At 40.6% G+C, this 26,706-nt stretch overlaps 1 protein-coding gene across 1 annotated transcript in view; it reads left to right on the plus strand.

The window, feature by feature from the left end:
* The window catches only part of abl1 (c-abl oncogene 1, non-receptor tyrosine kinase), a 112,272-nt gene that overhangs the window by 29,334 nt on the left and 56,232 nt on the right, over positions 1–26,706 (plus strand). The window contains exons 2-3 of the mRNA XM_043720556.1: positions 2,781–2,945; positions 4,279–4,574. Of these exons, the coding sequence (XP_043576491.1) occupies positions 2,781–2,945; positions 4,279–4,574 (461 nt within the window). The remainder of the gene's footprint in view (positions 1–2,780; positions 2,946–4,278; positions 4,575–26,706) is intronic.

The following is a 26,706-nucleotide window of genomic DNA, read 5'->3' on the forward strand; positions in this document are numbered from 1 at the left end:
TCACGAGGTTTCCAGTAGCCTGCACTGCCTGGCATATTTTTAAATTCATGCCCAGATACCGATTGTTCTCAAAAATGGCAAGTGAATTTGCACAAACTGAACTTTGTAAGCCAAATTAACTCTGTCGCCAATGTGTGAAATTTTTATACGGCTTTGCAGCAGGTTGACAGAAGAACATTTAAAATTATCACTACGTCTCACAGTAGTATGTCTAACTATTCAATGTGCTAGGAGAATATCTTTAAAAACAATATTTCTTGCAATCCTAATCTTTATTATTATTATTCAGAGCAACTTAATTTAGTGATAAAAACATTTATAAATGTTGAGGGTGAGTGAAGTGTTCATCAGCATTCATTTAGTAGCCACTGTGGAGGAAAGGTACAGCACGAAAGAGATTTCTTCAGTAATTTTTGCATTAAAACTAATGACTCAATATGCATGTCAGTTAAAATGAAGGAAAAAGCTTGCATTTGTATAGCTCTTTGTGCAATCACAGGAGGTTTCATATTAATTGTGGAACTGTCATCATTGTTGAAATGCCTTTATGTGCCCTGTTTATCCTTTGCAGTATTTATCCATATTGGGATATGTTGATGCTGTTCCCCTGGCTAGAATAACTGTCTTTTTAGAAGGGATTCAATTAAATTGTAAAAGCTAAAATATACAGTGCAAATTAAGTTAAAATAAACCAGACAAAAAAAACTTTATTAGCTCTATTTTGAATGCACCATGGATGTTATTGATTTTTACCTTGTTTTCTCAGCTAGTTTGGTTTAGTTTTGTCATGAATTCATTATGACATAGTAGGAAGCCATTGACTCCATGCCACCTTTCTGCACAATAATCCAGTTAGTCCCAATCTTCTATTTTATCACCTGTGGTCCTGCAGGTTTATTTCCATGAAGTACCTGTCCAACCTCCCACTGAAATAGTTCAATGTCTCCAATATGTGGAGTAAAAACCTCCTTCATGCCCCTTGTATTTCTCATCCTTAAATTTAATGTCCCACAGTCCTGTATCATCAGCTAATGGTATTTATTTCTTAATCTACCTTATCTCGTATTTTATTTTGTATTTAACACTTAATGCTATGTGCAGCAGTGCATTTTATAGCAATAAATTTAGTTTTGTTTCAGACAAGGCTCAGAAAGTGATGGTTCATATTCCCATTAGTCAGTCTCCTGTAGCTAGTGGTGCATATGGCATCTAATTTCTGGTATTGCTGCCTGTCTAGATTAAGATGTTTCTCTCCAATCAGAGTCTCATGTTGCTCACACTAGCAGATGGTGGGTCGTCGTTAATCATTACATTTGCCTGTTTGTATCCTCGTCATTGTATCCCAGTTGTTCAGTAAAAACTTGTACATATGTAGCATCCTTATCACATTAAATCATCCTAAAGAACTATGCACAAGTGTTGTGAAACAAATTTTTGTCCGGCTGCATTTGGACCAATGAACCAAAGCACAGTCAAATAGTAATATTTTAAGGAATGTCTTAAAGGAGGTGAGGTGGCTTGAGAAAGAATTTCCGAGCTTCATGTCCAGTCAGCTGAGCACACAGCTGCCAGTGGTGGAACAATTAAAATGGTGAGTTTCAAAGAAGCCAGATTTGGAGGAGTACAGAGAGTTCAGGGGTCATAGGGTAGTATGAGATTAGTGTGAGGTCATGCAGGGAATCAAAAACAGGAATGATATTTGTAAAATCAAGTACTTGCCCGACCAGGTCTGATTGTAGGGTAGTGAGCACAAAGGTAACAATGGGGTTTTCTTTTTTAACAAAGTCAGTAAAGGCCTTTTAGCCTGACTCTGAACCCACTAACAGGAGGACCTGATTTACTGCTTTTAGTCTGGGCCTGACTGTTTTGGATGTGCCAACCCAGCATATTTTTTTGAAGTTCATTCCTGGGATGTGGGCATTGCTGGCTGGCCAGCATTTATTGCCCTTGAGAATGTGATGATGGGCTGCCTTCTTGAACCATTTTCCATAAAGGAAAGTTTTATTTTAACTTGTTTTTCTAATCATTGTGTTCAGCGATGTTATTACACATCTCCTGCTCAGGAGTAGGGACACCATCACCACTACACAAAGGGGCCCCTTAAATGCTGTAGGTTTACCCACTGTGCTGTTACAGAGGGAGTTCCAGTGCTTTGACCCTGGTGTAGCTGATGGGATCTTTTGAAGTGCGCAAACTTCATGTCGCATTGAGGTGCTCTCCCCAGGGAAGAGCTTATTGAATTTTCTCCATCTCTGAAAATGGAGAGTCTGGGTGTCATTAGTTTTCCAATTGAAATTCATAGACAAGCCAGCAGTGCAAGAATAATCCTTTCCACGCATGGACAAAATAGCCCCGGAGAACTTTAACCTCATATTAAAGAAGTTGTTAGGGTTTCGTGGGCCAGAATGTCAAGTCTGTGCATCATCCAGGGGCCACAGTTTGTGTGTCTCTAGATCATGTCGCCTGTGCAGCATCAGGCACGGTGTTATCAGGAATCTCAAGAAGGTAGCAGTCAGATTTCACATGTAGACTTTGAATCCTGGGATTTATTTTCATTAAGTATCTTTAAAATACTTAAACTTAATTATTAACAAAGACTTGAAAACCCTCGTGATGTTACCAGTTGTCGGAAGTATTTTGTGAAATGAGGCAAGTGTAATTTTACAAGGGTTGGGCATTAATGTGACTAGCCAGCATCTGACTGGCATAGCAGGATCTGAGTAGGTGCTTTATTGAATTACATGCAGTATGTTATAATTTTATTTTGGTTTTCTTTCTAGAAGCTCTACACCGTCCAGATTTTGAGTCACAAGGCCTGACCGAGGCTGCCCGGTGGAACTCCAAAGAGAACTTGCTTGCTTGCCCTAGTGAAAATGACCCCAACCTTTTTGTTGCACTGTATGACTTTGTTGCCAGCGGGGACAATACACTCAGCATAACCAAAGGTAAGAGCAGAAGGCATGCCACTAAAGAAATTGCCAAATCTGTTCCCAGTCATTGAATTTAATAAACAGCTAGAATTTACTTGAGAGGGAGCAAGTGTGGTGAAGTTGAGGGTGAGGTGGGAGAGATAGGTGGCAAGGAATGATATGAGGATGATGAACCCAAAGGAACACCTAACCTTCTGTCACTAATCCCTGCTGAAAGATATCCTGTTTTGACTAGCTGATTTTGTGATAGGGAGAAATATATAACTTATGAAGATGTTTAATAGAATTTGATTTTGCATCATTTTGTAGCAGTCTTGATTCGGCATCAAAATTTAGACCTGGACCAGTACTATCTTGTGATCTGGTTGCAATTCTTTTAAAATATGGTTCCTAAAATATTTTTGTGATGACGAATTGCTCAATAATCCAAATTGCAAATATTTTTTCCTTGCTGATTTCTGCATCTACAATAGGTGCTAGAGATGTTTTATACTCATGGGGCACGAGTGTCGCTGGCTGGTATTTATTGCATGTCCCTAGTCACCCTTCAAAAAGTGGTGTTGAGGTGCCTTCTTGAACCCCAGCAGTCCATGTGCTGTAGCTTTTATTTCTGAATACAAAAAAGACAGCTCAGCAATTCAGCATTTGCCACTTTTCTCTCCCTAATGTAACCACTTCCTTTTGTCGTCCTCCCAGATATTTCGTTGTTGACCTCCTTGGATATTGTTCACGCTTATGGACAGGCAGAAGTAGAGTCAATAGTTTGGTTTGATTTAAAAAGAAACAGAAGTTTATTTTTCTTTTTAAACAAAGGGGGATTTAGAGTCAGAGTCATGCAAATGCATTATAAAAAATAGAAAATGCAACAGGCGAATTAAAGTTCAAACCCATTCCTTATTGTTTTTTTGGAAATCATTCTACATTGAGTGAAGTATAAATCCAGCCCTAGTCTGGACTTATATATGCACTAGGTGTTTCTGATATCAGGGAATAACTGAATGGGAAGCAGAGTTTTTCCCTATTGATCAGGCATGCTTCCTGATAGGTTAGTCCAGCCATTGAGTAAGGTTGGTCAGTGGCAGTGTCTTGCCCGCACAGACTGAAGGAGATAAAAATTGGATATTTTGGCAAGGGAAGTTAGGAGTGCCTATGATTATGTATCTAAAGCCAAGATACAAAAATCTAAATCTAGAAATAAAGTGGACAATGATCATGTAGACTTAAAAAGACAACACCTGAACCATCTAAGCTGCAAAAAAAGAGTTTACTTTCGTTGTTCATTTTGTGGGCAATGTGATGCAACAGTTTGTACATTGAGACCTTTGGTAACACATTCTCTTTCTGGCAGGTGAAAAGCTTCGTGTTTTGGGCTACAACCACAATGGAGAATGGTGTGAGGCTCAGACTAAAAATGGCCAGGGCTGGGTTCCCAGCAACTATATTACACCTGTTAACAGTCTAGAGAAACACTCCTGGTACCATGGGCCAGTCTCACGCAATGCTGCAGAATACCTCCTCAGCAGTGGCATCAATGGGAGTTTTCTGGTGCGAGAGAGTGAAAGTAGCCCCGGACAAAGATCCATATCACTTCGTTATGAAGGAAGGGTATACCACTACAGGATAAACACTGCATCTGATGGGAAGGTAGGTCTTCTCTGCAGGCTGTTGACTTGCATTGACTATATTGAGAAATGTTACTGTATCTAGGTTAACAGATTATACATTCTTGTAAAGTATGCATTATTTTCATTGATCAAGGCTTTCTGGTGCCTCATGTAGCATGACCATTGGATAATTGGCATCATAGCACAGAAGGAAGATATTTGGTCTGACTGTTTCTTCAACCAGAAATGCTCCTTTCACATGAGTAGGGAGTTCCACATTCTTAGTACTGACTTGAATAAACCTAATCTAAACATACTGTGGGTGTGCCAACACCAAAATGACTTCAGTGGTTAATGAAGATGGTTTAGCATTGCACTCTTAAAGGCAGTTAGAGATGTGCAATAACCTCCGGTTTTGCTAGTAATAGTCATATCCCATTAGTAAGTCTAACTAGACTTTGGTAAGGTCTGCTGAATCCCTATTGGATTTATTGGTCACTGTCTTAATTTGCAGCTACTGGTTTTGGTTTCCTTTTTTTAATGGCATTATTAACCGATATTTCTATTTTCAATCACTTGTGTATCTGTACCTCTTCGTTCCTAAATTCCATTTAGACTCCTTTTTCAAGCAATATGTGATTTCTTTATTCTTCAACCAAACAGCACCACCTCCCATTTAGCAATATCGAAATTAATTTGCGAATTGCTAGCCAATTCTGTAAGTTTATTAATAATATTGTTTCTTCCTTCCTTTATTTTAACCACATCCTTGTTTGGTGTCTGTGGGTTTGCTAGACGAAAGAAAGTCAACATCAAAAAATCTGTTTTACATGAATGCACTTCAAGTACAAACATATTCCTTTCATCCTAACCTTTGTAGATGTTATCAAATAAAATTTTTAGAAACAATTTGTTTTTTCTTTAGGAATGTATGCAAGAGTCTGCATATGGTTATCTTTTTGTTACAATTGAAACTTTATTGCTGGAACAGCACAGCAGGTCAGGCAGCATCCAGGGAACAGGAGATTTGACGTTTCGGGCACAGGCCCTTCTTCAGGAATCCTGTGCCCGAAACGTCGAATCTCCTGTTCCCTGGATGCTGCCTGACCTGCTGTGCTGTTCCAGCAATAAAGTTTCAACTTTGATCTCCAGCATCTGCAGACCTCACTTTCTCCTTTTTGTTACAATTCCCTTGGCTTGAGATATTGTTTTACAACACAATGTTCAAAAATATATAAACTTTTATGTTAATAAAAGGAAAACTTTAGACCCTGAGTCATATTCGAATTGTTACATCATAGCTTCTGTTAACCTGTCAATTTGGAGCTCTTTCCTCATAGGTTTATATGTGCTGGGGGGGGCATTTGTATCTTTTAGGACAACTGTAACTTGCTTTTAGTTAAACAGGATACAGAGAAAAGGTGTGTAAGTGCTCTAGAGGTACAAACCAACCTGGACTGACATAAGTGGAACAATTGTGAGGGGATAAATGGCCTCTTCCTGCGTTTAATATACAGCAAATTTTGTTTTAATTGGCATCTAATGAATCTGCACGCTTGATAGACCAGCAAAAATTAGATGCCTGATACTGGAAGTTCACTGTGTTATCGTGATCTCTGCGATGTCCAAGTAGTTAGTGGAGGGTGTGAGTGGGAAGCCTCTCTACCATTATGTTTATTTAAGTTTTATTTAAGCTATTATTTAAGTGATCTATACTGTAAATAAAATATTAACACTGGTGTGTATAACCTCTGTATTACATTTCCATTACGTTGTGTCTGCTTTTACATTGATTATGTGGGCCTCTTGGTCAACTGGAATATTTGTGCCAGTTAGTAAAAAGCTTGCTGTCTTTGTATTACTCATTCAAATTAAAACAGATTAAATTAAATTAGTTGTCATAAGAACACTTTAAAACAGCCAGACCCAAGTGCTATTAGTTTGCTGCTGGCTTTGTAATTAATTGCTGTGATATCCCAATGCATGTTGAAAAGCACAATCCCACATTTTTGCTGGCTGTATTGCTGAACTGACAAACCTGAAGGAACATGCTTTTCTTTTCCTGGGTTCTGTTCTGTAATTTAAGGCACATTCTGTACAAAGATTTGTTCCAAATTTTTTTTAAACTCCTTGGAATTTCTGGGATGTTTAACATCCTGAATGTTGCTGACGCCCTACCTAGACCATGTAGGGAGCTGCTCATTAGAGTCACAATGCAAGTATCCACCCACATAAACGTTGACTATGAAAAGTTGCCGAAGGTCTTTTTCTTTCACTCTGGTTAAAATCCTCAATTTAAGTGTCTGGCGAGTAGCTTAACAATGCTGTGAACAGCTTTACTAAAAAGACGCTAAGATAAAACCAAAAACTCTGAATGCTGAAGATCTGAAACAAAAACAGAAATTGCTGACAGAACTCAGGTCTGGCAGTACCTGTGGGAGAAAGCAGAGTTAAAATTTTGAGTCAGTGACTCTTCATCACAATTTCTGTCTTCGTTACTAAAAAGGCAACCACATACGAAATCAGGAATATACAATGTGTTTCATTTTGGTAAGACAGACCAGGGCAGGACTTCCAAAATTAATGATAGGGTTCTAGGGAAGGTTGTTGAACTGAGATACCTAGGCAGATACGCAGTTCCTTGAAAGTGGAGTCACAGGTAGACAGGGTGGTGAAGAAGGCATTTGTCACAGTTGCCTCCATCGGTCAGAGCACTGAGTACGGGAGTTGGGGTGTCATATTACAGCTATACAAGACACTGGTAAGGCCACTTTTGGAGTGCTGTGGTCTCAACAATTGATAATCTATAGTAAAGACTTAAACAAAGATTTGGAATGTAATATCTCGACATTTGTTGGCTATACAAAACTTGGCAGAAATTTAAGTTGTGAGAAGGACATGGACTGCAAGGAGAAATATGCAGGTTTGGCAAGCAGGTAACAAGATAGTAGACGTAATGTGGGGAATGTGCAGTTAGTCATATTGGTTGTCAGACTAGAAAAGCAGAATATTTAAAAGGCGTAAAACTTGAAAATATTGGTCTTCAGGTAGAATGGATATGCTTACACTACGAACATGCAGGTAAGTTAATACACGGTTACAGCAAATAGCTAGGGAGGCAGTTCGCATGTTTGCTTATATTGCAAGGAGATAGGAATACAAACAGTTTGCTTACAGTTGTTCAGGCCTTTGGTGAGATCAGCACTCAGTGCAATTTGAACAGATCTGGCAACTCAACACTGGGCATACATGAGGTGCTGTGGGCCATCAGCAGCAGAATTGTGCCCTAACACAATCTGCACCCTCATGGCTCAGCATATTCCCCCAATCTACAATTATTATCAAACCAGAGAATCCGGTCTGGTTCAATGAAGCATGTAAGAGGTCAGGCCCAAAGGAGAACCAGCATGTGCAAAAATAAGGGGTCAATCTGATCAAGACACAAAAACAGGACTACAAGCATGCCACACTGAAAAGCAGCAAGTGATATTCCGAGCTAAATGATTCCACAATCGATAGTCAGATCTAAGTTCTGCATTCCTGCCACACCCAGTTGTAAATGGTGGTGAACAATTAAGCAACTTACTGGAGGAGGAGGCTCTGCAAACATCCCTATATAATGGGATATGAAAATAACGAGTGCTCAACCATCTTCAGTCAGAAGTACCAAGTAGGCGATCCATCTTGGCCTCGTGCAGAGATGCCTAATATTACCGACGCCAATCTGTATCTAGTTTGTGTCACTGTGATATCGAAAAAGGTACTGGATATTACAAAGACTGGTTTATGTGGTTTCTTTCCAGCAATCGTACATGCTCTAGAACTTGTCGCTCCCTTATCCAAGCTGTTCCAGTATAGTTACAACATTGCATCTATCAGACAATGTGGAAAATTGTCCAGGTATGTCCTGTACATAAAAAGCAGGACAAATGTAACCCACCAATTACTGCCCCATCAGTCTGTTCTCAATCATTGATAATTGATGGAAGGTACAGGTAGACGATCCTTTATCCGAAATGCTCGGAACCAGCTGTTTTTCCAAATTCAGAATTTTACGGTTTTCAGAACAGGTGACACTTTAATGGTGAAACTTCAAAAATATCTTATCAGAGGAGCAGATTTCTAAGTAAGAACAAGCAAGTTAGTGCTTGGCCATGTCCCCCCCCCATGTCGCATCTGAGTGACACTCATCGAGTAGGTGTTGACCTGGGTTAACTTTGCACGCCAAACAACCTTATTAACGAGAAAAAGACTTTTAAAAAAAAACTTTAGATTTCGGAGCTTTTCGATTTTCGGATCAAGAATTGTCTACCTGTACTATCAAGTAGCATTTGCTTATATAATAACTTGGTCACTGGTGCTCGGGTTTTGCTAGCATCGCTCAGGCCTGACTTCATTACAGCTTTAGTTCAAATATGGACAAAAGAGCTAAATTTCAAGGGTGAGGTTGGAATGATGACCCTTAAAATAAGTCTGCATTTGACTAAGTGTAGCATCAAGGAACCCCAGTAAAAATAGTCAGTGGGATTCAAAAGGAAAGCACTCTGGCTGGGGTTATAACTGGGACAAAGGAAGATAATATTGTTGGAGGCCTGTCAAATCTGCTGCATGGCATCTGTGCAGGAGTTCCTGTGGGCTGGGGACAGTACCATATCATCATCAGCTCCTTCAGCAATGACCTTTCCTTCGTCATAAGATCAGATTTGGGGATGTTCACTGATAAAAACACAACATTTAAAGAATTCTCAACTACTCGAGTGCTGCAGGAAACTCATGCAGTAAGATGTGGGCAATCTCCAGATTTGGGGTGACAAGTGTTAGGAAGGTGTAGGTGTACTGTACCTTTGAGAGATAGGAAGCTGGCAAGCACTAAAAGCACAGTGTGCTAAACAATTTAAAAATGTAACATTTGGCTGACACAAATAGCTGGTGATGTGTTGCCATGGTACAAAAACATATTCAAATTTGGTCAATCAAATTTGAATTTTACTGTTTTAGATAACATCAAACCAATGAAATGATCCAATGTTTTGGGTATAAAACAAGATATTTTGAACAGTTAGAGGGAGAACAGCAAAGAGCACCCACAAGTAAAGACTGCCAGCAGAATTGCTCTCTGAAAGGTACCTGTCCATAAGTAATTTGTGCCGCAGAAGATTAAAACCGACCTAGAGAAATCTACAGAGAAGGTTCAGCATCCGAAGACTGGTTTTGAAATTGATTTGCCGTAAATTTGAGGAAATTTATCAGACCAGTATTGTGGAGTAGGATGTAAAAGATAGGCTTAAGAGAAAGGAGTTGTGGTTTTAATGTTCTTTGTTAGACTTAAAAAAACTTAATTTTTACATTAAATAGTGAAATCTGGGATATTCTTTGCCTCTCGAAATTTAACAGATTATGGCCCTCGGTGAGCTACTCTGTGTGTCGGGTTTAAGTTAGAGGGGTTTACCCCGTGTCGTAACACAAGTGACAGGTAAATTTGGTGCCACTTAAGTGCTAGGCGAAGACTAGGCTAAGCAACCGAGAAGCTAACCATAGCCACTTGACATTCAGTAGCATTACCATCTTTGAATCCCCCACTACCAACGTCCTGGAGGGTTACCATTGACCAGAAACTCAACTGGATTTGCCATATAAATACTTTGGCTACAAGAGCAAGAGATTTGGATTTGATTTACCTGTTGTCCAATCAGCATTGTGTCATCAGAAGCCATTAGAAGATATCTAATTAAACACAACGACATCCTGTAGAACTGATGGAAAACATTTATGAATTTCTTTTTGCACCTCTGAGCAGCCCATCTGCAATGATTTATTTTGAAAGTGCAGCAACTGTTAATGAAGCCCGTGCAAAACAGGCAAGCAAACTGCCGCACAAAAATGAAACGGTGCAACACACATGCACACATAATGGACCTTTTGGACAGAAGCTGTCACGTATCTCATTTAAACAAGACAACAAAATACACCTTCCCTTTGTGTAAGGCTGTCTCCATTGCAAAAACAAATAGTGTCCAAACTATCCAGCTCATGAAGCACAGACAGTTCAGTTCTCCTTATATTGGTTTGACCTACTTTGAATTTCTTCTGTCTGTTTAGGGTGGAGCTGCCTTGTTGATGCATAAATCCTAATTCACCTAATATCTGTTTCATTAGTAATGTGGAATGTACGATTTAACTGGAACAAGATTTAAGCTTTGTGCCTAGTAATCTCTAAGGTTTGTAGCTAAGGTGTCCCAAAAGACCAAAGTGCTGGGACTTTCAGATGATTTATTAGAGTGAGGTTTTAAGCCATGACTTGCTTGAGACACAGTACAAGTCAGACCGACATGACCCAAGCAAGCTAGGTTCACTTTGCCGAATGATGACAAGTGAACTAATATTTTTTCTGTACTTGAAGCTCAATTACAGTACCAGACAGTATAACAAGGCAAATCAAATACATGCAGGCAGAACCCGAACATCCCATTATTTTAATCACAGTTGAAACTGGATATAAACTATTTAATTTAGGAGTGTTCTAAGTAGGCAAAGCGCCTAGACAGGAAGAAAATCTAATTCGTGCTTGGAAAAGTCTTTCTTGCGAGTAAGCTTTTTGTTATAGTCAGATCCAGGAAGTAATATTATTGCATAGTTTTAAAGAAATTTGATCTTAGTTCTGATGTATATAGTCATTTGTATCTAGAACTTTAGAGTAAATAGTTGAGTTTTTAGAAGAAGCAATGGCATCATTTGATTATTCATGATTTAACAAAGTAGATGTATAGAAATTAAGGTGAGAAGGGCATTAAATAAGCAGCAAATACTGTAAATCTCAAACAAATTAGATTCAGATGTTGCTTTGCTGAAATTACCCTTTATTTCTCAATCTCAACAGGTAATATTTTGGAATGGAAATTCAGTTTTGAGGTTTTCTTTGTGTTCAGTTCAGTCTTGTGGCTGCAGCTTTTTAATAAAGTTTCTCAGTATTCAGACCTAGAATCGGCCATTCATTTCATTGAAACATCGTGAAGGAGTAATGTTTATTAATTTTACTTGGTTACTGCTTTTGCTGCCTGTAGTTTAAGGGAAATTGTCTTTTGGGATAGAGTTTTCCTGCCATGCATAGTTGCTGGGTCAGAACTCCGAGGCTCCCTATCTAGCGGCACTGTGGATGTACCTTCATCAGAGACTGCAGCGGCTCAAGAAGGTGGCACATCACCTTTTCAAGGGCAGTTAGATATGGCTAATAATAACTGCCCTGCCAGAGATGCTAATATCCTATGGATAGCTGAAGGAAAGATATATCAGGAGTGACTGCATTTTGTGTAAAGCTCTATGCTTCGCCTCTATATCTGGAAGGCACATCACTGCGGTTTTGATGCTGAGAGGGGCTATTAAGATCTGTTTGAAGATCAAATTTCACCTCAAGGTGTCATGGCCTGTCAGGTACTGATCCTAAGATGATCATGTGAATGACACATCCATCCAACTAACCTAAAATGGGAATGGAGGAATGAGGAACGTTTTCAAGGAGAAAAATTGCTGGTGGGAAGCAGTGTTTGAATTTGATCACTCTTGCCCCATAATTTTTTTTTGTTTTATTAATGTTTTTAAAATTGAAAAGTTTTGCTCAAACCATCCACAGCAAACATTGAAACAATAAAAAAATTGCTGGAGAAACTTAACAGGTCTGGCAGCATTTGTGCAGAGAAAACAGTTGATGTTTTGAATCTGGTGATCTTTCTTCAGAACCCAGTGAATGTTGATTTGTGATTTCAACAAATTGATCCTGGACCTCCTTTTAGTACAATATATTAAACTTAGCTACTGGAAGAAACCCCAAATCTATTCCACCACAGGCTACTCTTCAATATATTCATGTTGAAATTGCCAAGTGGGCGAAGAGATTCAGGATCTCCGAATTCTGGATGTTGAATGGAGCAGAATGAATTACTTCTGTCCAAAATTTAGAGCTTCGTAACTATTCAGCTCAGATATCCTGAAGTATATCTCAATATTTCATTTGTATTTTCTCTTCAAATATCTATGTTAGTGTACAGAAATAAAATGTGACTGTTGACACTGTGAAGGATTGGCTTATAGCAAAGACAAAACAGTTGCTGTCAAGTGGTGGAACTCGTTCAGATGTACTCTCTTTCTCTTCCTTCTCCACATGCTCGTTCAAAATATGCATGTTATTCTCTATAATCCGAATGATGCTTGATTCAGCCACTGACCATGCAAACACAGATAAGATGTCAGCACTGATTGCACTCCTTCCCAAACTCTGGGCACGTGATAGTGTGGGAAATGCCAGCAGAGTTGCCAGTATTATTGAAATATAGAAAATGGCAGCAGGAGTAGGTCATTTGGCTCTTTGAGCCTGTTCTGGCATTCAATATGGTTGTGCCTGATCATTCATATCTTTCAGAGCAAATTACTGCAGATGTTGGAATCTGTACTGAAAACAACCAATATTGGAGATTACAACAGGTCATCCACTGAGAGAGAGCAAGCTGACGTTTCAAATGTAGATGAGTCTTCTGACCAAGTTTTATTTAAATTTTAAATCGGGCAGTTTGACTCTAATTGGGAAAGACATTCTCCTGAGAAATGGACCAGAGAATGGTTGTCACCTGTTTTGTTGCATTGAAACAGACACATGGCGTATAGAGGGCAAAAGTGAGGACTGCAGAAACTAGAAATTAGAGTCAAGAGTGTGGTACTGGAAAGCACAGCAGGTCAGGCAGCATCCAAGGAGCAGGTGAATCGGCGTTTCAGGCCGAAATGTCGATTTTTTTTTTTCCCCTGCTCCTGTATATTGAGAGTGTGTCTGGAAAAATAATACAGTCTTGTATATTAATATATGTAGCTTTCAGTTGACACGTATTTCTCTTAGCAAACTTGACTGACAAATCTAAATTAGTTAGCAATGGAATTCTTCATAATGTTTGGATAGTTTAGCACCTGCTGTGCAGTTGCAGAGTCACAGATAGGATGCTGTGTTGTGAGTCTTGCGAGTGTGGTTAGGTTGGATACAGTCAGTACTTTGTTGTGAAAAACTGCAAGATTAATCATTTGATATGATTCACCAGTCTTTGGGGTGGTATGTCTACATACCTGGCCTGACGAGGGCAGTGAAATTATTGTATCATATTACATATATAAACATTCATTTGGCTTGACAGCATCATCCTGTTAGTGGTGAACACCACTGGTTGCAATAGTGCAGTAACAGTGTGAAACAGCTAGTTCCACCTATTGCTCAACTGTATAAGTACTAGTGCCTCCTCTATGGCAATACCTCTACCAACCACTTGCCAACCTATCAACACCGTCTCCTCTCATCATCTAAATGTTTTCCCTTTGGCTTTGGTGTTCCTGCAAACTGTCGAGACAAAAAGTTTTGGCGAAATGTCTTTTTTTTTTTGAGCAATATCTGGAAGGTAATAGGATAAGATCTTTTCAGCTGAATTTACCTTTCCTTAGTTCAAGAGATAGAGAAACCAGTTGTAGTGAGTCATTGCTCGGTTAGTGAGACCATTACCTCTCGAGTCATAAGTTGTGCGACAAAGCCCACTCCAAATTAAACTCCAGGTTGACTCTTGCTGTGCTATCCTGAAGGAGTACAGCATTTTCAGGTGCAGCCTTTTGGGTGAAACATTAAATGCCATGCCCCACCTGCCCTTGTAAATGGGTTTCCAAGGACCTCTAGGCATAGTTCGTCAAAGCAGGTGGGTTCTCCCCGTCCTCTTGGATCGATATTTATCTCTCAGTAAACATCACTAGAACAGTTTATCTGCTCATTATCATGGTGCTGTTTGTGGGAGTTTGTTGTGTATAAATTGAAAACAGTCTTTCCAACATTACAGCTGGGACTGTACTTCCAAAATGTATCTTATTGGCTGTAAGTGCGTTGAATGTCCTGAGGTTGTGAAGAAAGCTGTGGAAATGCAAATCTTTATTTATTCACTTCAATGACTGAAATGAGCAAACTCAGCACAGACCTGTAGTTGAACCTGGCCGACGGTCTGAATAGTTCAGAAGACTGTATTTGAAATGTTGAGACAGCTGGAGGTGGGTGGTGGTGGGGGGAGGTTGTCTCTGCCTCTATGTTATTGTATTAGTAAACAGGAAATCCCAGATTTCAACCTCTGCATGCTGTAAGTGATCTATGTGTTGTGCATGCAATATATTGATATTTTCTTTATCCTTCAATAAAGAATTAAGTCATGCACCCTGGCACCAACTGCTAGTGCTAGATTTTCAGATTCGATGTGCCATCTAATGATGCTACCCATGTTAGCAAAAATTAAAGTTGCTGTTAAACAAATAAACTGCACAGATTTTGAGTGATGATGTTTGATCAGGAGGCCAAGAAAATGTTTCAGTATACTTCAGGAACCACCATCACGGATATGAAATAGCAATTGGAACTGAGATGCAAATAAAATTGAGGTTTCCATTAACAAGAAAGATTGTTGAATCACTCACTCGGAAAGCTTTTCCTTGTTGTTTTGAAAAAGTGCTGCGTGAAAATAAACTGCACCCAGTTAACCAAATTGGAATTTTGCATTTTCAGTCCGTTGGTGAAAGTGTTGACTTATTTGTGGCCATATTGCTGTCAAGTTGAACTCTATGGTCTATGACATGTGCATCAAAGAGAACTTCTTGGTGCATCTTTTGAAAAGAAAAAAAGTCTTGTATTTCTGCAGCACCTTTCCAGATGACCCTGAAGTGCTTCTCAGTTAATCAAGTACTTTTAAAATGTAATTCCTATTGTAGGAATTTTGGGCAATGCTTTGGGCTATTTTAGCATATGTGCAGTTAAATTGCAGATTCTGTCTAACCAGAAATGATGATGTATGTGACTAACAGCACGTGCCAGATCTGAATGGTCTTTTTGTAATTGCTGACAGGAAATACTGCAGGAAATCCCAATATTGAAATAAACTGAATTCATTGTTGCTGTATGACTATAAAAGTAATGCCAAAGTCCTCCTTCAACTAATGCAATAGAATCCTGAAACTTTCTTTTAAGATGTCTTTGAAATCACTCTAAGTCTGAAGTGTCAGAATTCAAACACTTAGTGGTTGTAGTGCCTATAACATTTTATTAAAAAGCAAGTTTTACATCTAAATCATCCACATTATCTTCAAGCAAACCAAGTCAAAAAGAACTAATTTATTTAGAAGCACCTTTTAAAGCAGTGAAGCATCCCATGACTCTTCGTAGAGAGGGCAATCTGTCATTAAGCAGTAGCAGGAAAAGATTGGCCAACTGTCCAGTTAACGAGAGCTTTCCTGATCACTCCCCTCTAGTATTATGATTCACATAGATTCCTCTTGTATTGTAATGTTTTTGAAATATTTTATTATTTGGTGGTGTAACTTCAAACAATATAAAATCATTGCCTCATGGAGATGCCAGAGCTTGGGTTTATTTGATAGCTGTGGATGCAGGATAGCTGGTGTCCCTGCTCCCACAGCATTGCCCCCACTATTGTGTGTGTGTGTATTTCATATACTGGACCCATGACTATCTGAATGAGAAGCTGCAGCTATGGTAGGTAGGAAAATCCTGTATTTAGGCTACCTTGTACGATGTGTATCAGCAAGAATTTCCCTTAAATGGAAGTATATTGTTATTTATGTTTTTAAGGATTATGCAAAGAAGTGAATTGAGAGAATTCCTGAGTTTAGGTCCTGACCGATTATTAGTGGCACAAACAGAGGAGCAATTGAAATTGGGGATGCCCAAGAGGCCAGAATTAGAACAACATTGAGGTCCTGAAGTGTTGTAGGGCTGAAGGATACTTCGGAGATTGGAAGTGTGAGGCCATTGAAGATTTGAAAATGGGCATGAGAAATCTTTAGAGATGTTGCTTGGGTTGGGATCTGCTTTGGATCAGTGCGCACCGTGAGAAGGAGAACAGGACTTGGTGTGAATTATGACTTGAACAGCAGAGTTTCAGTTGCTGTCCTGCGTATTGAAACTTAAGTTTGGAAGCGGGAGTGCATTAGAATAGGCAACTCGAGAGGTAATAACACTTCGGCAGCAAATGAGCTGACACCGGCAAAGTCAGGCAACGTTGTCAGTGAGTGTGGGGAAAGGAAATGAGTCATTGCTAGCATCCTGCTGAAAGCAGTGACCTATTCCAGCTTGATCATCAATCCATGTATGCACAATCTCTGCTTCCCCACACAACAACATTCCTGGGAGTCGGGGTGAAACCACCTCAAACTGTTAGTATGTGATCACCTCCTGTATAAGCACAACCCAACCCAGCAAAACTAAAACAAGAAATTCTGGAAATAGTCGGCAGATCATGCAGCATTTGTGGAAAGAGGAATAATGTTAACATTTCAGTTCAGTGACATTTAGTGACTTAAGCCATTTTATTGGAAGAAAAGGGAAATTAAAGATCCGAATCACAGATACCTCGGGGATCTTCAGATTCACAAACTATATGGGAAGATGAAAAATATCTTATGGGGAGTGGTGGGTGGGTGGGGTGGTCTTCATGTTGAGGGTGTGTTGAGTGGTCAGAGGGATGGTTGCTGAGGGGTGCGTGGGGTGACTACCCACTGATTGGGGAGTTAATACACATCTCTGGACAAGGTGGGCCTTAAACGTGGGCTCCCTGGCCCATGGATTCAAAATGACTGACACCATGTGAATTCTTGCGGGCTCCCTAACTAACGTTTCAAACACGTTTAAACTTACAACCTCTGATCTGTACATCCTTGCTTACCATGATCTGCTTGTACTGCTCGTAAGCAAAGCTTTTCACTATACTTTAGTATACATGACAATAAATCAATCAATCAGAAGTAGAGGCACTGCCATTGCATCCCAATAACGTTTAATTCCTCAGAGTAGTGCCTGAGAACCAGCCATCTTCAGTTGCTTCATCAGTTACCTTCCCTCCATCATAAGCTTGAGGTTAGGATGTTTACTGACAATTTCATAGTGCAGCAAGACCTGAGGATATATAAGGCAATTGTGATTTCAACAAGGTCATCTGAATTTGGTCCGTTTGTGGCAGGGGGTACTCTCGACAGAATCTTTGGAATCCTACGTTCTTTATGTATTTGTTGAATTGTAAGCAGGATATTTCTGTTGTGGTGCTTATTGAGTGGGGAGAAGCAGAATTTTGTCACAATTGTCCTCCTTTCTGGGCAATTGACACTACTTTTACGTTTGGACAGCTCCCTCTTGAAGGTCAGGCAGCATCTGAGGAGCAGGAAAATTGACATTTCAGGATTGATGAAGGGCTTTTGCCCGAAACGTCGATTTTCCTGCTCCTCGGATGCTGCCTGACCTGCTGTGCTTTCCCAGCACCACTCTGATCTGGACTCTGGTTTCCAGCATCTGCAGTCCTCACTTTTGCCTAGCTCCCTCATGAAGTCTACTTGAACCATAAGAAAATGTTGAAGTTGGTTTGAAAAAAAAGTATTGCATTTATAAGGTGTTTTTCACTAATTCAGCATCTCCCAAAGCTAAAGTAGTCCATCATTGATAACAAAATGCAAATTTCGTGACCAAGTAGGATTTTGTTATATTTGTGGAGCATCCTTCCCCTGGGAAGAAAGATTTATATTGATGTAGTATCTTCCATGACTACCAGCTGTTCAAAATGCTTCATAGCCAATGAAATTCTTCAGAAGTGTGATCACTTTTGTAAAGTTGGAATTGTGGAAGCCAGTTTTCACACAGCAAGCTCCAACCAACAGCAGTGTGATAATGACCAGATACTGTGATCTGTTTGGAAAATATTGATTAAGAGATAAATACTGGGCTTAACTTCCCTGCTGTCCCTCTTTTACATCACAAGAGAACACAGATGGAACATTGGTTTAATGATTCATGCAAGGTAACACCTCCCTCAGTGCTAGTGTGGAGCGTCAACTTTGTTTTTTAAGGTATTCTCAGAATCTAGAGTGGGATTTGAACCCCACGCTGCATGACTCGAAAGCAGTGGTGCGACCAGCTGAGCACAGCTGACTTTCAAAATCTGAATTACTTGTTTTCTTTCTTTGTGCCTTCAGCCTGAAAATGGATTTGGCACTAGCAGGAATTACTTTTGTAACCCTTTTAGAACTCTTTAAAATGGCTTTAAATATTTCAGTGGTGTTACCAAAGTTCAGGTTGGCCTGGAGGAGTTGCTGAAATGTGTGAAACTATTAGTTTGAAAATAATGATGGAAAAGGATAGACCAGATTTAAAAGTTGAAGTTCTAAATTAGAGGAAGGTTAATTTCGACTGTATTAGGCAAGAACTTTCAAAAGCTGATTGGGGGCAGATGTTCGCAGGTAAAGGGATGGCTGGAAAATGGGAAGTCTTCAGAAATGAGATAACAAGAATCCAGAGAAAGTATATTCCTGTCAGGGTGAAAGGAAAGGCTGGTAGATGTAGGGAATGCTGGATGACTAAAGAAATTGAGGGTTTGGTTAAGAAAAAGAAGGAAGCACATGTCAGGTGTAGACAGGATAGATCGAGTGAATCCTTAGAAAAGTATAAAGGCAATAGGAGTGTACTTAAGAGGGAAGTCAGGAGGGCAAAAAGGGGACATGAGATGGCTTTGGCAAATAGAATTAAGCAGAATCCAAAAGGTTTTTACAAATATATTAAGGATAAAGGGTAACTAGGGAGAGAATAGGGCCCCTCAAAGATCAGCAAGGTGACCTTTGTGTAGAGCCGCAGGAGATGGGGGAGATATTAAACGAGTATTTTGCATCAGTGTTTACTGTGGAAAAGGACATGGAAGATATAGAATGTAGGGAAATAGATGGCGACATCTTGAAAAATGTCCATATTAAAGAGGGGGAAGTGCTGGATGTCTTGAAATGCAATGGATAAATCCCCAGGACCTGATTAGGTATACCCTAGAACTCTGTGAGAAGCTAGGGAAGTGATTGCAGGGCCTCTTACTGAGATATTTGTATCATCAACAGTCACAGGTGAGGTGCCGGAAGACTGGAGGTTGGCTAATGTGGTGCCACTGTTTAAGAAGGGTGGTAAGGACAAGCCAGGGAACTATAGACCAGTGAGCCGGTGGGCAAGTTGTTATAGGGAATCCTGAGGGACAGGGTGTACCTGTATTTGGAAAGGCAGAGACTGATTAGGGATAGTCAGCATGGCTTTGTGCATGGGAAATCATGTCTCTCAAACTCAGTCGAGTTTTTTGAAGAAGTAACAAAGAGGACTGATGAGGGCAGAGCGGTAGACGTGATCTATATGGCGTTCAATAGGGTTCCCCATGGGAGACTGGTTAGATCTCATGGAATACAGGGAGAGCTCGACATTTGGATACAGAAGTGGCTCAAAGGTAGAAGACAGAGGGTAGTGGTGGAGGGTTATTTTTCAGACTGGAGGCCTGTGACCAGTGGAGTGCCACAAGGATCGGTGCTGGGTCCTCTACTTTTCATCATTTATATAAATGATTTGGATGCGAGAATAAGAGGTACAGTTAGTAATTTGCAGATGACACCAAAATTGGAGGTGTAGTGGACAGTGAAGATTACCTCAGATTACAACAGGATCTTGATCAGATGGGCCAATGGGCTGAGAAGTGGCAGACGAAGTTTATTTAGATAAATGTGAGGTGCTGCATTTTGGGAAAGCAAATCTTAGCAGGACTTACAGACTTAATGGTTAGGTTCTAGGGAGTGTTGCTGAACAAAGAGACCTTGGAGTCCAGGTTCATAGCTCAAAGTGGAGTTGAAGGTGGATAGGATAGTGAAAAAGGCATTTGGTATGCTTTCCTTTATTGGTCAGAGTATTTAGTACAGGAGTTGGGAGCTCATGTTGCGGCTGTACAGGACATTGGTTAGGCCACTTTTGGAATATTGCATGCAATTCTGGTCTCTTTCCAATTGGAAAGACGTTGTGAAACTTGAATGGGTTCAGAAGAGATTTACAAGAATGTTGCCAGGGTTGGAGGATTTGAACTGTAGGGAGAGCTTGAACAGGCTGGGGCTGTTTTCCTTGGATTGTTGGAGGTTGAGGAGTGACTTTTTAGAGGTTTGTAAAATCATGAGGGGCATGGATAGGATAAATAGACAAAGTCTTTTCCCTGGGTTAGGGGAGTCCAGAACTAGAGAGCATAGGTTTAGGGTGAGAGGGGAAAGATATAAAAGAGACCTAAGGAGCAACTTTTTCATGCAGAGTGTGGTATGTGTATGGAATGAGCTGCCAGAGGATGTGGTGGAGGCTGGTACAATTACAACATTTAAAAGGCATCGTTTGGAGGGATATGGACCAGGTACTGGCAAGTGGGACTAGATTGGGTTGGGATATCTGATCAGCATGGACGAGTTGGACCATGTTGTATATCTCTATGACCGAGTTCTGAGAGAGAACTGTTAACATGTTGCTCATCAAATCCCAAATTTTGACCACTACCAGCAACAATATCTAAAAGTATTACATAAGTAACCATTTTTCAGTAGGTGCACTGGCAAGGTTGCATTTTGTCCCCACATATTGCCACTATTAATGTAGCTGCACCCATTTGTATTTCATCATCTGGCGTCTTGTAGATGGCTAAGGATCAGGGAGTGAGTCACTTATGTAAGAAAATATGAATAAGGGCTGGACACAGAAGTCTTCGGCTTAGCAATTTGAGGCTTTTTCAGGTTATCAGCATGAGATTACTGAATGTGACGTCCTGGTACAGGAAGCCACTTAAGGGGAGACAGTGAGAAGGAATGTAATCATAGCAGACAGTTTAGTGAAGGGGATTGAAACTGTTCTGTGCAGCAAAGAGTATGAGTCTCCGCGGCAGTGTCGTCTTCCTCACGCCAGGTTTCTGACATCTATTTAGGGTGGAGAGGATCTTGCAGTGGGAGAGGTAGGATCTAGTCGTCATGGCCCATGTAAGTACCAGCAACATAGTCAGGACAAAGGAGGAGGTTCTATGCAGGCATTAAGAGTTAACTACCAAGTTAGGAAGCACCACCTCAAGGATTGTAATCTCTTCATTATTACCTGAACCATGGAGTTTAGAATGATGAGAGGCGATCTCATTGAATCTTACAGAATACTGATAGGACTGGATATGGTGGGATGAAAATGTTTCTACTAGTAGAGAATAGGACCTGAGGGCATAACTCCAGTGGAGGGATGGCTCTTTAGAACTAAGACGAGGAGGAATTTCTTCAGCCGGAGAGGAGTGAATCTGTGGAACTCATTGCCGCAGAAGGCTGTGGTGTCCAAGTCATTGAGTGTGTTTAAGACAGAAATGGATTATTAAGGGGATCAAGAATTACAGGGAGAAGGCAGGGGAATGGGGTTGAGAAACATATCAGCCATGATCAAATGGCAGAACAGACTCAGTGGGCTGAATAGCCTAATTCTGCTTTTGTATCTTATGGTATTATGTGCAAAATGGCACAGAGCAAATTAGATTAGGGAGATGAATGTGAGGCTGAAAGATTGATGTGGGAGAAGTGGGTTCTGGTTCTTAGAGTTGTAAAGGTATACAGCATGGAAACAGGCCCTTTGGCCCAAGTTGTTCATGCTGGGCCATATCCCTCCAAACCTTTCCAATCCATATACCTGTTCAAAAGTCTAATTTTAAAATCTACTTTTTATAAAAATAAGTTGTAATATTCAAAAGAAAAACAAATACAAAACCAAACAATTCAAACCAGTATTAAAAAACAAACCCACTAATGACATAGTTAATAACTAAGCTAAAAAAGGAAAATCTTAACAGTAATAATAATGAAAAGCATAACACAGTTCAACAAAACACAAGCAATAACCCTCGATCATGAAACGCATATGTTTATACATATTCATATGTTCGTTGTTCCTCCTCTCTGGATAACAGATGCATTACATAGAACTGCCATGGCTATATAAAGACTCTTATTAGTATGGCGGACAAATCCCACCCAGGTAGTCCGAAAAGGGCCACCATGTTTTATAGAAATTCTCAGTTTTATGGTGCACCATACTCATTATGAAAATCCAAGGGGATGTGCTCCATGACTAGCTTACGCCAGCCCTGAGGGATTTTCCGACACCCACCCAAATAGATATTCTTTCTTGCACAAAAAAATAAGGATACTGAAAAGCCTTTTTTTGTGTGCATCTAATGAAAGTGAATTAACAAGTTCAGAAGAAGCGATACCGGTCCATCGCCACCTCCCTCGCCAGGGCCTTTATATTGCCTGCCACAGCACTTCACTATGCCCACAGTCTATGGCAGGACCAAACACAATGAGTAAGCGTGCCCATGTTCACTTTACATTTAGGACACATTGGAGATGCTCCTGTTTTAAATTTAGCGAAGCGGTCTGGGGCCAGATGGACCCTGTGGAGAATCTTCATTTGCAAGGCTTGGGTCCTGTTGCAAATTGAGATCCTTCTTGCATTTTCCCAGATATCCTCCCATATTTCAGAAGAGATCTCAAAGTCCAACTCCCTCTCCCATACTTATAGAACCGTTCGGTCTCGCCCGAGGGACCCTCTCCCAATAGATGGTAATGTACCCTCAGCACACAACATCCTCTTCTCCATGTCTGACCTTTAATGATCAATTAGAAGTGTGGTCTCTTTTTGTATGAAGTTTCTAATTTGAAAGAAAGAAAAGTGGTCCCTACTGGGCAATTCATGTTTCCAAGCCCCCCCACCCCCCCCTCCCCGGGCCCAGTCATTCACATAAGATAGCACTGAGCTTAACTGATAGTTGTTGATATCGGGGAGGCCCACTCCTCCCAGTTCATGAAGTAACTGCAATTTAATCAATTTAATTAGGGGCTGCTTGCAGGGATACCAGATAAGAGAACTGAATCAGACGTTCAGTCTTCTAAATGTTTGCTTAGTAAAAAGCAGAGGAAGCATTCGCATAGGATGCAACAGGCAGGGCAGAATGTTCATTTTAATGAGGGCTATCCGACCTAACCAAGAAATCAGAAGCACCTCCCATCTGCGAAGGTCCTGCTTGATTTTGTCGAATAAATGGGCAAAATTGGCTTTAAATAGCCAATCAAAAACAGGCGTTATAAATACACATAAGTAGAGAAAGCCCTCCTGTGACCATCTAAAGGGGAACTGAGATCTGCCCTCAGGATCAGGCAGTCTCAGGAGACCACCCGTGGTCATGGCCTCTGACTTCACAAAATTGATCTTATAACCCGAGAAGCCCCCAAATAGATTGATGCATTGTATCAGGTGTGGCACTGAGACTATTGGGTTTGATAAGAAGACAAGAACGTCATCTGCATACAGTGCGATCTTATGTGATTTTATCCCCACTTCTGGAGCGGTTATATTGGGATCCCTGTACAATGCCTCCACCAGTGGTTCAGTCATCAATGTTAAAAGCAATGATGACAAGGGACAGATCTGTTGACTGCCCCTACAAATATTAAAATTGCTTGACTGTACAGCATTGGTGAGGACCGTGGCAAGAGGATCACTATACAAAACGTCCACCCATCTGATGAAGGTCTCTCCCAGGCCAAACTGCTTCACAGTATGAAAAAGATATGGCTGCTCGACCCTGTCAAATGCCTTTTACGCATCTAAGGAGATCACCAATCCCTGTACCAATTGTTGTTGACATACTTGGATCATGTTGAGTAATCTCTTAACTTTATTCGTCAATCTGAGATCTTTTATGAACCCCATCTGGTCCTCCTTAATGATGGAGGGCATTCAGTTTCTAGCCTTAATCCAGAGTCTTGGATAGGATTTTGAAGTTGACATTCAGGTGTGAAATGGGCCTATAAGAGGCACAATCCTCTGGGGCCTTCCCATTTTTAAGAATGAGACAGATGTTCACCTCTCTTAGAGATAGTGGGAGGAGGCCACAACTATGTGAGGTCAGTAAACATATTAAGCGTCGGTCCAGTCAACATACATAAATTCCTTATAGAATTCACTGGGGAGCCCATAAGGACCTGGCGCCTTTCCATTCTGGAGCTGCTTCACAGCCTCCTGCACCCCTTGCTCTGACAGTGGGGCATTGTGGGTTCAGGGGTCCTTCCCAGAAGGTCCAAATTATTTAAAAAAAATAAGACTCTATCCTCACCCACCCACTCTCACAGCTTTAAGATTGATATAATTCAGAGTAAAATTTCCAGAATGCTGCATTAATCCTTTTAGAATAGTAAGTCAAATTTCCAGTGTCTTCTCTGATCGAGGTAATGGCTTGGGGAAGGTACTTGCCCAGTTTATCCCCATGCTCAAACAGCCTTTGACTTGCAAATATAAGCTCTGTTGTAGCTGTCCGTGAGAGCATGGAGTTCAGCGTAGACCGAAGTGCCATGATCCTCAGCAGTTTAACCAGCGAGGGCCTGTCAAAATATGCCTTTTCAGGTACTTTCAGACGCTTCTCAAACAAGCGTTGCTGTTCACCCATCTGTCACTTCTTACTCGCTGAATAGGAAATAACCAACCCCCTAGCATAGGCTTTCGCTGTTCCCCAAAGAATGGATGGGTTACTGGCTGAGCCTGAATTAGTATCCACAAAAGCCCTGAACTCAGTAGAAAAGAGTTCAATAAACTTGCTATCCATGAGGATGAAGCAGTCCAGTCGCCAGTGCCTTGAGCCTACCACAATATCCTTACTGTTAACTATTAAATATACTGGGGCGTGTTTGGAAATAGTGATATTGCTAATTGTACATGCCACCGAGCCCAGGTGTACTGCAGAGGTCTGAGAAAGATCAATCCTGGGATGGCATTTATGTGGGTTCGAAAAGAACGTGAAGTCCCTGTCAGTCGAGTGAAGGTGCCTCCAAACATCTACCAAACTCAATTAGCACACAGATCCCTTAATTGTTTAGATCGCAAAGAAGATATCGGCAGGCCTTTGGGCAATCTGTCTACCATAGGGTCTACAGATAATTGAAATCTCCTCCTACGATCATATGTTGAGATGCAAGGTTAACCAGTCCAGAATGTGCGTCTGTCAAGAATTGAAGGGGGTGGGCTGGGGGACAGTAAACTTTTAAGATCCAGTATTCTTCCCCATGTATCAAATCTTTGAGGATTACAAATTTCCCCTGTGTAGTTTTAATGCACTCTAATAACTTTAATGGGAAATTCTTTCTCACAAAAATGGCCACCCCCCCTACTCTTCATATTGAAATATGAAAAATAAACCCAGTCATACCCATTCTGTTGCAGCTTCAAATGCTCTGTATCATCCAAGTGTGATTCTTGAAATAAGGCAATACCCACCCTCTCCCTTTTAAGGCTGGAAAGTACCTTCTTCCGCTTGACAGGCGAATGATTCTCCTTAATATTCTAGGTACACCACTTAAATACATTCTCAGCCATAACCTTCTATAGCACATTTAGACTCCAGAGAGAAAGAACGCGAACTACAGATCACTGAGCTTTGATGCAAAAGAGTCCACAAAGCCCAAAAACTACATAGACTAAAATAGCTACAGCCAACAAATCTACAAAACTTACAAAAGCTACATAACAGCAAAAACAGAAAAACAAAAACTCGTCAAAGGCCCTGATTGGAGGAATTTACCCCCCAATCAAAAGGGTATCTAGACATTCTACAATCCTACTAACCATCCCAATCTTCTTCATTCCTGATGAAGGCCGACGCCTGAAACGTCGATTCTCCTGCTCCTCTGATGCTGCCTGACCTGCTGTGCTTTTCCAGCACCACAATCTCAACTCAAACCATCCCAACCGCCCTCTCAACTCCTACCTGCTAGGGTCGCGCCACATATACTGATGATCCGGTAGAAAAATACCCAAGAGCAAAGTTAGTACTATAGACAAGTAAACTAAAACTAAATGTCACCCATCCCTTAACGTAACTTCGAGATTAAAGTTAAATACTTTATCCATCCCAGGCATCATTTCAGGCAACTTATTACCAGAAAGGAGACTCCACCAAGTCCTTTTTAAAGAAGGAGCATAAGTTGGGAGCATAGGCTGTCAGGGAAGGATGTCGTGGAAATGTGGAACTTTTTCAAGGAACAGATACGACGGTCCTTTATAATGTATGTACCTGTCAGGCAGGAAAGAAATGGTCGTGTGAGGGAACCTTGGTTGACGAGGGAGGTTGAATGTCTTGTAAAGAGGAAGAAGGAGGCTTACATAAGGTTGAGGAAACAGGGTTCAGACAGAGCAGTGGAGGGATACAGGATAGCCAGAAGGGACCTGAAGAAAGGAATTAGGAGAGCTAAGAGAGGGCATGAAA

This window comes from Chiloscyllium plagiosum, chromosome 30, assembly GCF_004010195.1.
Source record: "Chiloscyllium plagiosum isolate BGI_BamShark_2017 chromosome 30, ASM401019v2, whole genome shotgun sequence".
Lineage (NCBI taxonomy): Eukaryota > Metazoa > Chordata > Chondrichthyes > Orectolobiformes > Hemiscylliidae > Chiloscyllium > Chiloscyllium plagiosum.